This window comes from Zea mays, chromosome 6 (genome assembly GCF_902167145.1).
Source record: "Zea mays cultivar B73 chromosome 6, Zm-B73-REFERENCE-NAM-5.0, whole genome shotgun sequence".
In the NCBI taxonomy this organism is placed as follows: Eukaryota; Viridiplantae; Streptophyta; class Magnoliopsida; order Poales; family Poaceae; genus Zea; species Zea mays.
Window position 1 is genome coordinate 160,274,401 of NC_050101.1, and position 14,969 is coordinate 160,289,369.

A 14,969-nucleotide genomic window follows, 5' to 3' on the forward strand; every position below is an offset into this window, starting at 1 on the left:
GCAATGCCGACTTTAGTCCGAGGATACCTGTTCACACATTGTACTCCAGAAATACTGTTAAATCCTGTTTTTGAGGACCTTCGGATGCCGAAGGTCCCCAACAGTAGCCCCTCGCAATATTAATTTGTTTATAATAACGAATTCAGATTGCGACCTGGACGAAGGCTTTACGCCGAAGGTCCGAAAAAACACCTTCCCTTTGCTAGAATAGCAACAATCACTGACAAGCGGGGTCTTTGAATTTTCAACGCTCTTGGCGTATAAATACGGGCATACCGCAAACTCATTTGACACGCTTTCTGGCCAACCACTCCCGCCCACTCAATTTTTAGCTCTTGTGCACTGTGATTTGCTAAGCTTTTAGCTTTGAAGCTTCGGATTTGAAAACAGTTTTTTAGTGTTTCCGAAGATGTCCGAGGATAAGAAGACTGTTGCTGAGACGAAGCTGAGCCTCGACGAAGAGAAAAACTTGGGGTTTCTTATAGCGATGTCGAAGACCAACACGGAAAAGATTACCAAGGAGATTCTGGAAGGTTTGTCCGAAGATACTGGTGACAGCGACAGCTATGATGTGGACAGTGGTGGCGAGGACTCCGAAGATCGTCCATGGCGACCAAGTCACTCAGTTTACGGTAAATCAACTATCAAAGAGAATCATCTTGTCAACATGAGAGGGAGGTATTTCCGGGATTTGTCCATTGTGAGGGCCGACGAAGGGGAAAAAACTTGCCCACACCCTGAAGAAAATGAGGTCGTAGTGTACCGAAGCTTTTTGAAAGCTGGACTGCGATTTCCTTTGAGCAGCTTCGTTGTGGAGGTACTGAAAATATTCGAAGTCTATCTCCATCAACTTACCCCCGAAGCAATTATAAGGCTAAATATCTTCGTGTGGGCCGTGAGGAGCCAAGGTCTGAAACCTGACGCAAAAAGCTTCTGCAATATACATGAATTATCATATGAAACAAAACCTTGGGGTAAGGAACAGTATCACAACAATTTTGGCTGCTACAGTTTTGTTTCTCGGTCCGGGTCAAGCTGCCCCGTGCCAACCTTTCGGAAGAGATGGCCCGGAGACTGGATGACAGAATGGTTCTATGTGAAGAATGATCTGACAATACGAGAATATATCAAGGGTATAATCATGCGCCCTATTTGGCAAAGCTTCGGCCTTCGGAGGCCGAAGGTTGAAATGAATGAAGCTGCCGAAGAATGCCAGAGGGCCTTCGGCGCAGTGTGCTCTTTCATTGGAACAAGAGACTTAGTTCAAGAGCATATTGCCTTCAGGGTATGGCCACTTGCGGAGAAATGGGAAATGCCACAAGAAACCGTAAAAGAAACCGACGAAGGTGGACTTATCAGGTTGAAGTACACTTTTAAATTTGGAGATAAATTCGTTGAGCCAGATGATGACTGGTTGAAAAGTATTGAAAATTTAAGCGATGAACTGCTTGGGGCTTATTCGAAGGCCGAAGATTCTGCAATGTCAGCAGCCTTCGGAGGCCGAAAAAAGAAAAGGCTGAATCGGGTATTTGATGCCATCGGGTTTGTCTACCCTGACTATTGCTATCCCGTTCGAAGGCAGAAGAGAAAAAACACAATCTCTGCAAAAGAAGAAGCTGTAGCTGCTCCTAGCGAGCCGGAACCAAAAAGGAAGAAGATAAAGGTCCTTACGCATCGGCCGCGTTATATTGAACCAGCTTCGGTGCCTGAGTTTGCCGGAGAAACTCCTTCGGCCACCGAAGCTGAACAACCAACCGAGCCAACTGTGCTGCCAGAAGTCGCAGAAACGGCCGAAGTGCCAAAAAAGACAAAATTAGAGCAATCAAAGATTTTGTTGCCAGAAACGAAAGAGAAGGCCGAAGCGCCATCCACAGAAAAAATGGAAAAGGTAAAGGAAGCAACTGAGGGCTCCAAAACATCAGAAGTTTTGAGTCCTGCAGCAATCATTAGGACAGCAAAAAATGAAAAAGTGCCAGCCGTCACTCCGAAAAGAAAGAGAATGGCTAATGTACTAGATGTGCTGGAAACGATCAAATCTTCAAGCACACCTCCGAAGAAGGCTGCTGTCACTCCTGAAACAACAGTTGAAATTTCTGTTTCTAAAACTCCACAGCAAGAGACTGAAGCCGAAGCTGGGCCCTCAGAGCCCGCAAAGATAAAACCCTTGAAAAGTGAGACAGAAAAAATAACAAAGCCAACTCTTGTTGAAGAAACCGGTGTTATTGCCCCCGAAGCATCCTCCAAAATTCGTGATTATATTGTTCGTCATGCTTCGGGGAAAAAACTATCAGAAAAAGAAGAACAAGAGGCCCAGCACTATGCCCAAAAACTGAAATATCCAAAGGGGGCATTAATATTCAATGGCAGTGGAGAAGAAGACTTCTTGTATTGTCTCCCCGACAACAAGGAAATTTCTGTCTGTCGGGAGATGAGCAGGAGCTTCGGATTCCCAACTTTAGAAGACGGACTTTCGGTGCTGTCAAAGAACGATCTGGCTGACAGCCTAGCTTACAATAGCTTAAAGGTGCAACAAATGAAATTCTTGTATTTTTTCAAAATTTTTCGTTTGTTTAAACCTATTGACACAGACATATTCCTCTTTGCAGGGCCTGATACTCAGCAATGCCCTCAGGGCGCAGAAAGATGCTGAGGACGAAGGATGTACTATAGCCCTGAGCAACCTTCGTTCCGAAGTAATTGAACTGAGGAACGAAGGTCTCGAAAAAGATAAAATATTATACTCATTGATAAATAAAATAAAGGAAGACGAAGCTGCTTTTAAAAGTCAAGCTGAAGTTCAGAAACGCGAAATTGAAGACCTTCGGAAACAACTGGCCAGAGCCAAGGAAGAACGTATACTTGAAGAAACAAAGCGTGAACTCAGCGATCAATGGGCAGATCACCTAGAAGTGACTGTTGAAGAGCTTCGTTCGTCCAAAAAGAGATGCTACAACAAATCTATAGATTGTATTAAGAAATTAAAGGCTAGCTTTGCCAAGGTTGGCGCGTTCTCAAGTGAGGAAAACTTTTCGAGAGGCAATCCCGAAGGTGTTATCGAATGGATTGGCCACGAAGCTGAAGCCTTCGAAGAAAATTTAAATAGCCGAGGAGATATATGTGCCTTCTCTGGCGCCAGAGGGATTGCCACCATCTTAGAGAAGAAGGGCTGCGAACATGTAAAAATTTTAGCACAGTCCGAAGCTGCCTTGTCCTTTGAAGATACAAGAGATCCTTCGGCCGAAGCTAGCATAATTGGTGGAAAGTTTTTTACCGATATCTGGGATAATGGTGGCCGAGAAATGGCCGGAGAAATTATTCGAAGAAGTGAAAAGGGGATTCATGATGCTAGAGAAGTAGCTGAGGCTGCTGAAAAGAGCGCAGGGGCCGAAGGTCAATTAGGTATTAAATAATGGTTTTTATCGTGTTGTAATCTTAGGCTTTAAAATTTGTTTGCGATTTGTAATAGCAATGTAGCCGTGTCCTGTCCTTCCTCAGATCCTACTGAAGTATCTCCGGGTGCACGGCCTAGGGGTGATGATGAGATTAAAAAGATGGCTGAGGCTATTATGGATGAAGTTGTCGATCGACTGTTGAACGAAGCTGCAGAAGTGGTACTTAGGGAAGACTAAATGCTATTGTAAAAACATTTTAAATGTAACATGTGTAATATCTTGTAATCCTGTATGTAATATATTTGTTTTATTTTTCTTTATGGTTCAATTCTTTACGATGCATGAAACTTTACATACGTACCGTTTTTGAGTCTGGCGAAAAAACACCTTCCCTTCTTTTCATGCTTCGTGAAGAAGAATTACCATTTATCACAACAATGTCCGAAGTATCCTGAAAAGTGTTGAAGCTTCGTAGAAACATTCTTCAAGGCTATACTTCAGAGATCAATATTGTTTCTCCTTGTGACTTGGCATGATTTGCCCCTTTTTCAAAACGTTTTCCCGAAGATTGATATCATATCTCTTTCTTATGCCACATGCAGTATGATGTATGATGCTTATGTTATGCAAAAAATGATGTGATGATGTTATGCTATGTAAAGTGATATTCCGAAGGTACAGGCATATCTGCGGGATAAAACATAATCTTTTTGTGAATCAGCGTTGACTTTTCGCTATAAGCCTCCCTTAGGAGCTTCTTCGCCTTTTACTTAGGCGGTATCAGCGTTGACTTTTCGCTGTAAGCTCTGCATTCCCTTAGGAACGACTTTGGAGCTTCTTCGCCTTTTACTTAGGCGGTATCAGCGTTGACTTTTCGCTATATGCTCTGCATTCCTTTTGGAACGACTTTGGAGCAGAAAACTTACACTGCGCTCCCTTCGGAACGACTTTTTGTGACTTCGTCAGACTTACTCTGCGTTCCTTGGAACGACTTTTCGTTGCTTCGAAGAATTTTTTCGATAATTCGAAGGTCCTCTTTGTTATGACAAATCCTTGTACTTCAACAACTGGAGCCTGTGAAGAAAATATATTTTCCTTATGGGAATTGATGAAACCATTTTCATAAAATCTAAGCAATGTCCTTTATTACACAGAAAATAAAACTGAATGAAAAAGATTACTATTAAGGTAGGATATTCGTCAATAGATGTGCTTTGACTCTGGCACAGTGCTATTGACTGTACGAGCTTCGGACTGCTCTCTGAAGTCCCTCTGGTGTGGAGTATACTGGCTCCCTTCTGGCTGCTGGCCTTGTTGCAACGGAGGTGGAGGCGGAGGCTGCTGCCAGGAAGCTTGAGGCTGACTTGCCGAAGCAACAGAAACTGCAGGATGGTTGCCCACATATTCTGGGATGTAGGGCGAATGATACGAAGCTGTATGCATGACCTGCTTCGGCTGAGTTTGTTGTGCTGCTGCTTCAGCTATTTCCTTTTGCTTCTGAATAGTAACATGGCACATCCTGGTAGTATGGCCTTTGTTCTCACCGCAGAATAAGCAAAAGATTCTTCTCGGTTGATCGCCAAATCTTCCTCCGAAGCCCCTGGCACCTCTGCCTCTTGGTGCTGGTGGTCGGAAAGAGCTTTGCTGTTGCCCCGAAGCCTGTGAGGAGTATTGTGGCCTTTGCTGCTGACTCCCTTTATCATCATTTTGAGTAGAATTGTGAATTGACCTGACATGCCTCGGGTAGAACCTTCCTCCGAAGCCCCTGGTCATCTCAGAAAACCTGAAAGCCTCCTCCCTTCTTTGACGAAAATCATTGTCAGCTCGAATGTATTCATCCATCTTCTGGAGCAACTTTTCCAGCGTTTGTGGTGGCTTTCTGGCAAAATACTGTGCTGACGGCCCTGGCCGAAGCCCCTTGATCATAGCCTCAATGACAATCTCATTGGGCACTGTTGGCGCCTGTGCCCTCAATCGTAGAAACCTTCGGACATATGCCTGAAGGTACTCCTCATGGTCCTGGGTACACTGGAAGAGAGCCTGAGCAGTTACCGGCTTCGTCTGAAACCCTTGAAAGCTAGTTATCAGCATATCCTTCAGTTTCTGCCAAGAAGTGATTGTCCCTGGCCGAAGAGAAGAGTACCAAGTCTGAGCAACGCTTCTGACGGCCATGACAAATGATTTTGCCATGACTGCCATGTTGCCACCGTACGAAGATATAGTTGCTTCATAGCTCATAAGGAATTGCTTAGGGTCTGAGTGACCGTCATATATGGGAAGCTGGGGTGGCTTGTAAGTCTGTGGCCAAGGTGTAGCCTGCAATTCTGTTGAGAGAGGGGAAGCATCATCAAAAGCAAAGTTGCCATGGTGGAAATCGTCATACCGGTCTTCCTCATTACGAAAGTCTTCCTGGTGAAACTCTCTGCGTGGAGGCCTTCGGTTTTGATCATCTTGAACAAGATGACGAACCTCTTCGGAAGCTTCATCTATTTGTCTCTGAAGATCAGCTAGACGGGCCATCTTCTCCTTCTTGCGTTGAACCTGTTGCTGAAGGATTTCCAGATTCTGAATTTCCTGATCTAGATCATCCTCCGGAGGTGTTGGACTGGCTGCCTTCCTCTTCTGGCTTCGTGCCTCTCTAAGAGAAAGGACGTCTTGATTGGGGTCCAGCGGCTGCAGCGTGCCAGCCCCTGCTGCTGAAGCCTTCTTCGGCGGCATGACGAAGGTGATGCTTGCCGAAGGTGTTGAAAAGCTCAAGAAATGGAAGTGAGTTCACCGGAGGTGGGCGCCAATGTTGGGGACTTGTTCTCAAGTGCTAAGAGTTAAGAACAAGGCAACACAGAAAATGTTAATCGTTATAGTCCTTCGTCCTCCGAAGCATTATTTCCCTTAGGATATAATGATTTACGGACGAAGGTTATGAAGGACGTACCTTCATAAAATCATTAAACGGTGATGAAGGTAAAAATGTAAAGGATATAAAAGACAATATGAACGATTATATATTATTATCAGGCATAAACAGAAATATTATTGAATTACAAGTGTACCTTCAATCGAGAGAGGATGACAATACAAATGTGACGCAAAAAGTGAATGCCCAGTCAGCGTGAACAGTACGGGGATACTGTTCACCTATTTATAGGCACGGGACACAGCCCTTACAAAATTACATACATGCCCTTTACATTTGATAATAATTCTATAGTAGTCTATCGAGGTCTGAATAGCCTTTTCATCTTTAAGTCGGTTCCACTCTTTGCTGTCACGCCGAAGCTTTCCTGCTCGCACCTTCGGCTCTGTATCAACCTTCGTATTATTCCGGTCTACAGCAATGCCGACTTTAGTCCGAGGATACCTGTTCACACATTGTACTCCAGAAATACTGTTAAATCCTGTTTTTGAGGACCTTCGGATGCCGAAGGTCCCCAACAATTTGGATCTTATGTTCTAAAAATTATTTGGCTAAAATTAAGGATTTGACTTCACATAACTTATGGGGTCGAATGGACTATATTTTTTGAGGCTAACTAAACTTTAGATATCACTATAGGCTGTATATCTGGAGCTTTAGCAAAAACTGAAATAATCTGAATTTTAGAAGCTAATAAGTTTTAATGACATCTTAACAGAGCCCCCAAAAAAATTTAGTGGAAGCCACGCTTCCAAAAATTGGTCCCTTTCGGCAACCATCTCTCTTACCTCTTCTGATGTTGATGTGCCTTTTTAACCCCCACCGCACCGCCACCGCACGCTGTTGCGGCCGCGCCATATAAAAGCTGCCGAGCAAAACTCCGTCGCCCACACCGTTACCCCCCCTACGCCGCACTGCGAAACCAACAACCAAATCAAATCCGGAGCCAGTAGGGAGTGGTAGGCGGAGCGGAGCCGCGAGGAGCCCGCGTGTCGCGAGAGAGCAGAGGCGGCGGACCGGCGGCGTCCACCGAACAGGAGATCTTGCCGTGACATCGTCCCGTCGCCTGTTCCCACCAGAATCGAAGGAGAAACTTCGTCGCCGCTGCCGCGGCATCCGGTCATCCTCGCCGCTTGCCAATGCAGGTGGAGACCACCGCGGTAAGGCCCCTCTGCGCGCGGTTCCGTTGGTGGGAGCAGCGACAGCGTGCTGTTTGCACAGCTGCTGCGAATTCAGTAGCACTACTATTTTGGACAACTGATGCATTAGCTTCTCGCCGTAGGTCATCGATTTTCGTGGTTCAATAACTTTTTTTTTGTAACATCAACTCTCCTTTCTAAGAAAAGGCAAATGGTGTGGATTTGATTGGACGCCACGTGATAGCGCGTGCGCTTTCATCAAAGGCTTCAAAGCAGCTTGCAGCTTGGCTTATTAGGTGTCTGTGTGCTTTCTTTTGCAGAGCTCGCTTAAGATGTCGCCGTGTTTGAACCTCAGTTGGACCTGGTCAGGACAAATGTGACTGGTTGGGCTATATACGGATTGACGTACCTGTTGCGAGTTGCTGCTGCTGGACTGTGATTGTTTTGTCACGTATTGAGGCTCATGGAGTCACGGATGGATCAGTACGAAATCATGGAGCAGATTGGCCGTGGGGCTTTCGGTGCCGCCATACTAGTCAATCACAAATCTGAAAAGAAGAAGTAAGATATAGCGCTCTTCCATCAGTATGTAGGCTATATATGGCTTTGTCCCTTCCCTACCATTTGGGTAACTGTATGATTGTCTTGCAGGTATGTGCTGAAGAAAATCCGTCTTGCGAGGCAGACTGAGCGCTGTCGGAAGTCTGCCCATCAAGAGGTTGGTGAAATGTGATGCTTTATTTCTGATTCATCGGTTGTGCCTTGAAGAGTCAGTAAGGGAAAAGCTGAATTGCAGATGGCTCTAATTGCTCGGCTGCAGCACCCTTACATTGTTGAATTCAAGGAGGCTTGGGTTGAGAAGGTTTTGTAGTTCAGGAACTTGTTCTTACCTTGTTTCTTCTGTTTGAACTTATTTAGTTGACAAGGTGAGTTATGCAGGGTTGTTATGTCTGCATTGTCACGGGCTATTGTGAAGGTGGAGACATGTGAGTGTGCTTTGGCGGTCATCCTTTTAGTTGCAACATAACCACATTTAGTTATGAGAACCTTTGTCTTGTTTTTCAGGGATGAGCTGATGAAGAAATCAAATGGTACCTACTTTCCTGAGGAGGTATGAGAAGACTTGTGCATTTTGTTTATCTGGTTGAAGGAAGGAAATCATCCACATTGCACTTATAACACCGAATAATCTTCAGGTATTGCTTAAATGGTTCGCTCAATTGGTGTTGGCTGTAGATTACTTGCACTCGAACTATGTCTTGCACCGTGATCTGAAAGTAAGTGAAACACAATAGATGATCATCATTGTCAATTTTTTATGCAATAAATGGTCATGACTCCTCAAACTTGCAGTGCTCCAACATATTTCTCACCAAAGACCAGGACATACGCCTTGGTTAGTCTCTCACAACAAATACAGTAATGCAAGTCTGTAATTGACATATTACATCTGTTTCTTGTTATGCTTCAGCATATCAAGTTATCTTATTACCTGGTTTCCATGCAGGAGACTTTGGCCTGGCGAAGACTTTGAAGGAAGATGATCTAACTTCATCGGTATGATGTTCCTGCATGTTTCCTTCTTTCCTCTTTGATCTGTCTAAAATCCTTGTGTCATCCGAAAGTTTCCAGTTTATAGAAAAAATTACTGAGTTTGTTAATCTCTCATACAATACATCAGATAAAATTCTAACCATAAAGTTTTTCACCAGTTGTGAATTTACCCCTCACATTGTTTATATTTGGATTAACATTTCATTTTACAACTGATTGGGAACCTCATTTCCTTACTTCCACTGGGTCAGTTTTGGGACTTTTGGCCCAAACTCCAGTTAGAGTATTGAAAGAAAGGAATTAAAATTCAGAAGCAGGGGCCCCTGTGGGGAGGATCCTTTCTCCCCATTATACTCATTTTTATATTTACCATGAACCATGTAGATATGCTAGTCCATCTCATGGAATGTATGGAAGTGTAATTGTGCTTTTGCATTCGTGCAATAACTGGTGGCACCATGTTTTTTTTAGGTGGTCGGGACACCAAATTACATGTGCCCAGAGCTGCTAGCTGATATTCCCTATGGTTTCAAGTCAGACATCTGGTCTCTCGGTATTACGTTTTACCTGGTTCAATTCTTTCAGTAATGTGAGATGTTTACATAACTGGTGATTTATTATAAATTCCTGACTTAACATGTTTTCATTTGCTTAGGATGTTGTATGTATGAGATGGCAGCTCACCGCCCTGCCTTCAAGGCATTTGTGAGTTTTTGTCTGATCTTATGTTTTTTTCACTGCCTCAAAATGTAGTTCTTTTTAGTTGATAGTTGTCATGAGTCAAATTTCTCTAACATAGACTAAGTTTGTAGAATTAACATCTACAATACCAAACAAATCCACTATCAAGACATTTAAGGGTGAATTTAATGAAATTAATTTGATTTTATACATGTTTTTGCAGTTTCATTATGAAATAGAGGGAGTACTTCAAAATGGTTACCTATATACAGATTCCTCTGGTTTATTCTAGTCAGAAAATTTCCCTTTTACGTTACATTACATTAAATAAAGGGAACATGGGTATTCTTTGGTGCTCTTTTAGTGATCCTAGTGTATGTAATTACTGCTTAAAATTTCTGATTGAGGAATAAAATTTCTGATCCTAGTGATGAGGGATAAAGGCTTTTTTCATGGGTTCAATTTCGTTTGAGCCATGGAAACGTTTGTGGAAATCCTGGGCTCCCCCAAAGTGCAAGTTCTTCCTCTGGTTGGCGATAAGGAATAAATGTTGGACTGCTGATAGACTAAGGAGGAGAGGACTGCAACACCCGGTTGTTTGTGTTCTTTGTGACCAAGAGCAGGAAACAGTGCAACATCTTCTGTGTACTTGCTGTTTTGCCAGGCAATTTTGGCATGCTATTCTTGTTCCCTTGTGTCTTGGGGATCTCATTCCTGCTGTTGTTGAAATCTCATTTGCTGATTGGTGGAGGAAGGTGCTTAACAAGGTGCCCAAAATCAGAAAGAAAGGCTTCAACAGTCTCATTATTTTGGGGTCTTGGTGCCTATGGCTGACTAGAAACAAAGCTGTTTTTGATGGTGTAAACCCTTCCCTGTGTTTTGTTAAAAGCTTATTTCTGAATGAGTTAAGTTGCTGGGATAGGGCTGGGGCTAAGCAGCTAGCAAGTTTTGGTCTTCCTGCTATTATGAGTAGGGTCTAGATTTTGGTCAAGTGTTCAGTTTGCCCTACAGGCATTGTACTTTGGTCCTCTTGGACCTTTTCCTCTCTTAATATAATGACGTGTAGTCCTCCCGCGCGTTCGAGAAAAAAAAATTTCTGATGATCTGACCTGAATTTCATTGCCTGCAGGATATGGCTGGATTAATAAGCAAGATAAATCGGTCTTCCATGGGTCCTTTGCCTGCCTGTTACTCAGTGTCTATGTAAGTGTACTTCTCTACATGAAGTAGATCTCGTGGAAGTTGAACAGTTGTGCTTTGCATGTTTAAAAGTGATCTTGGTAACCATTTCTATCACATGGTATGCACTTTCTATATAAGCAGTGTTTCCAAGAACCAAGTAATGTTAATAGCAAACTGCTAAATCTTTCCCTTTTTATATGCACATATTGTTAGAACGGTTTCATATAGAATGTACAGCTCAAAATATATTTTTTACTGTTGGGTACAGGAAAACCCTAATCAAAAGTATGTTGAGGAAGAGTCCAGAGCATCGACCTACTGTAAGCTATTTGAACCTTCCATGCAGTAGTTCTACCTTTCATCTGGATTTTGAAAGTTTATGTTAAATCATTTGAACAGGCATCTGAGATCCTGAAGAACCCGTACCTACAACCTTATGTTAATCAATACCGGCCCCTTTATGATTCTTCAAACCCAATGCGGATGCCAGAGAAACAATTACATACTTCACGGAGCAGTCAGAGAAGCATGTCTGACAGCCAAAGCAGTAGCATTTCCAGTAGTGACATTGACAGTGCCCAGTCAAGTGACAGAAGCACATCAGGTGGAACTACAAGTACTGACAGAAAGACTATTGATACTGCAAGCATTCGAGATGTGGATCAAGGTAAGTCAGATGAAAATGGTGCAACACCTGAAGATGTTAGAGGCAACAAAGACAATGGTAGTGTTCAGTTTAAAAGGCAAGATTCATTGAAATGCATACATGTTGATCACCATCCCAGACCAGAGAGCAAACAACCAAAGATCATTGAGAAGATAATGACAACCCTTAGAGAGGAGAGCAGGCTGAGAGAAATCAACTGTCCTGTCAGAGGTGGTGTAAAGCCGAATTCTGGCCACAGCAACAATAATCAAGTAGAGCAACCATTACAGGTTTCAAGGACAAACAGTGATATGCCATGCAGCTTAAAATCTGGCAACATTCTATCCCATGATGAACATGTAAATGAAGTTGAAGCATCACCACCCTTGAAGAAACTGGTATGAGTCAACTTGTTTGTTTTAATGAAATCCATTTTTTTCAATATATTGCTTACTTTGTCTCCTGGTATCGGTCTTGCAGTCACCTATTGTTGAACATAGCCCAAAGATGAAAACCGCTGGGCCATCAACTCCTGAACCTGCCAAACAAATCACAGAAAATGGGGCTGCAGCTTCAGGAAGAACTAAGAACAAGTCACCACTTCCTGCTAGACGACCTAGCCCTCAGAGGCAAGCTGGAGCAGGGACTTCAAGTTTCCCAGTCACAATGACAAGACGTACTCATACCAAGTTCATAACAGAGAGAGAGAAAACTCTAGAGGGACCATCCTGTAGCCCGGATAATACTCTTAGAGATCATCCACAAAGTTTAATGATTTCTTCAAATCCTTCAGAAGGACAGCATATGAAACTGGATTCTTCACAAGCAAATCCAACAAATCTTTGGGAGCTTTTCACCGTTTCAGCGAAGGAACACAGCAGTGCTTGCTCAAGTTCTACAGTTGGTTGTACTGAACCTATGGACCAGCCTGAACTATCTGAACCTAATTCACCTGTCTGCCTTGTTTCACCATGTACAGGCTGTTCACCAAACACAACCGAAGAGGACGACAAAAGCACCATACCATGTTCAGAAATTAACACTGACAAGAACATTGCAACTAAAAATGGTGGTTCAAGCCTGAGGTCAGATTTGGAGCCATCCTTTCTGAGTTCTGAACAAGAGTTTATTTCCAAAGAAGTGCAGTCTAGCAAGCATGAGAAGAGCAACATCACATTCCAAAGCGGTGAAGATAAGTTCACTGTCCAGGAGCTGCTTTCATCGGCACCAGAAGTTGCTCCTCCTGTTTCATCAGCACCAGAAGCTGCTCATTCTATTCCAGCCACAAAAGGAACACTATTGGATTCACCCACTTCTCTTCAGTCATGGAAGAAACATGTAGTTTCTCATTTAAACCCTCCAGTTGATGATGCTCTACAGACTATAAGACACAGCACTTTCTGTCTCAGTGATGAGCAGCCAACACAAGGAAGTGTTCAAAGAGAAGCTCAGAGCGCTGATATGATCAAACTACTGGATGTTGTACCAGAAGAGGCTGATGCAAGGAGCAGCTCGTTAAACACCCTGCTTCCAGCACGATCCCCATCAGTTACTGCTACATCACAAGTCTCAGAAGCCAATGTTGCTACCAAGGCACTAGCTGCCTCGGACAATACAAAATCATCTGCTGCCTCATCGGGGACCAGCAACGGAGTGCAGGAAGAGGCATCCCCTACTAAGGAAGTACTCGATGTTACATCGTTTCGGCAGCGTGCTGAGGCTCTCGAAGGGCTTCTGGAGCTTTCGGCAGAGCTGCTGGAGACTCAAAGGCTGGAGGAGCTAGCCATTGTTCTCAAGCCGTTTGGGAAGAACAAGGTGTCCCCACGAGAAACCGCTATCTGGCTGGCCAGAAGTTTCAAAGGGATGATGACTGACGAAGCAGGTCGCACGTCACTATGAGCACGAATTTTTGTCTGCCTGTTTGTTTGGTTTCACTTGAGCAGAGTTGTGCTCGGAGTAAATCGGTGCCGCTAGGTTTGGTAATAGCAGTGCTCTGAGTTACTCAAAATTGATTGAATTGACAGCAGCTTGTGGAGTTGTATTCTTTTTTATTTTTATTTTTGAGAAGACAGTTTGTGGTCTCCGTTGCCACTTTTTTTTCCCATTTCCGATTGCTCCATTCTTTTGGCGTATGTTGTACATAGCCAAGAACTTAGAACTGTAAACAGCAATAAAGCTTGCCTCCGGGGTGTGATTCAAAAAACAAAACACTGTTAAGCTAAATGAACCTTGAATGCCAACTACTATATTCGACCTTCCAGCAGAGGTTAGTTAATCATCTAGCATTCTAGCAAGCTATTCGAGTCGTTCTGTAAACGAAAGGCAGAATGCAACCTCATCGATCTGACATGGTTATCTTTTGTGCTCATCTTCTATGATATTCAATACTAAGTTACAATGCTATGACCTTCAATACTAAAGTTAAGATTTAAAACTTAAAAAAAGATTTAAAACTTTAAAGTTACAGTGATTTGATAAGATTTAAAATTTTATAGTAGACCTGAAAGACCGAGAAAGACGGTCGGAACCCGAATGGGAGCCGAGTTTATTTTTGCTTTCAAATCCTGCGGTTATCACAAATCAAACTCTAAAGCTCCAAAAATATCTAAAACTATCAACGGAGTGCATCCAGGCCAACTATTGACTTGATATACTTAAGAGATCTCTAGGAACACACCACAACAATGGGAAGCCAAACGAGCAAGCAAGCGGATCAAACCGGGCGAAAACGCTCCTCGGCTAGAAAAATAAAATCCAAACCGGCATGGCCAGTTTACTATTCACCTAAGCCGGCTGATTGAATTTTGGGTACTGTTTTAACTGGACTAGCCGGTTCTCAAACCCCAATAGCTCGAAATCTCCCCTTAAAAAACTGATTTCGATATAAACAAACTCCGATTAAATTCAAAATTTGTGGAGATGTTCTTTGGGTATTTAGAAGGGATCTCCAAGGATTAACATCTAGAAATCATGAAATCAACGTAGATGTAAAAATCCCTCCTGTAAGGAAAATGAACTCCGGACCATTTGGCTTAATAGATTTTGGTGTTTGATGATTAATACAACCTGTGAACTAATGTATTTTTCAAGTGTTTGTGTGTTGTAGTCCACAGGATGCAAAGTGGATTGGACTGAGACTCTAAGGATGCAACACCTCAAAGAAGACATTATAATACCCATATAAGACATTACAAAGTTATATTGAAGACAATTTATATATGCTAAGAGTCTAACACATCAAGAAGTAGAAGTGAGATACAAAGATGCAAAACAAAAGTGAACTTAACAAAGTTGAGAGTAAGGACTGACTGGATTGAAAGTGTTTCACAAAATCAAATCTACTCAAACTGACATGGCTTTAACTCTGAGATGTAGGTAATTTTATAAGCTTTCCAAAAAGTCCAAGATCATCAAAATCGGAGTTCGGAGCTAAACGTTATGCCCACAATACGAAGTCGGAA

General features: G+C 43.0%; 1 protein-coding gene across 1 annotated transcript; it reads left to right on the forward strand.

Annotated features, from left to right (window-relative positions):
- The first annotated feature begins 7,044 nt into the window (after window positions 1–7,044).
- LOC103630397 (serine/threonine-protein kinase Nek4) lies at window positions 7,045–13,716 on the forward strand. The gene is made up of 15 exons (XM_008651450.3): window positions 7,045–7,466; window positions 7,766–8,006; window positions 8,097–8,163; window positions 8,242–8,307; window positions 8,385–8,431; window positions 8,511–8,556; window positions 8,642–8,722; window positions 8,799–8,841; window positions 8,953–9,002; window positions 9,471–9,552; window positions 9,655–9,704; window positions 10,810–10,883; window positions 11,131–11,182; window positions 11,262–11,906; window positions 11,989–13,716. Exons 2-15 carry the CDS (start codon window positions 7,909–7,911, stop codon window positions 13,405–13,407), a joined length of 2,820 nt encoding a protein of 939 aa, XP_008649672.1. The 5' UTR covers window positions 7,045–7,466; window positions 7,766–7,908; the 3' UTR covers window positions 13,408–13,716.
- Window positions 13,717–14,969: the final 1,253 nt, after the last annotated feature.

Bases quoted from the DNA above. Each gene is read 5' to 3' on its own strand.
- LOC103630397 (XM_008651450.3), top strand. From the start codon at position 7,909: ATGGAGTCACGGATGGATCAGTACGAAATCATGGAGCAGATTGGCCGT. The intron at 10,884-11,130 runs GTAAGTGTACTT...TGTTGGGTACAG, and splicing joins GCCTGTTACTCAGTGTCTAT to GAAAACCCTAATCAAAAGTA. The intron at 11,907-11,988 runs GTATGAGTCAAC...TCGGTCTTGCAG, and splicing joins CACCACCCTTGAAGAAACTG to TCACCTATTGTTGAACATAG.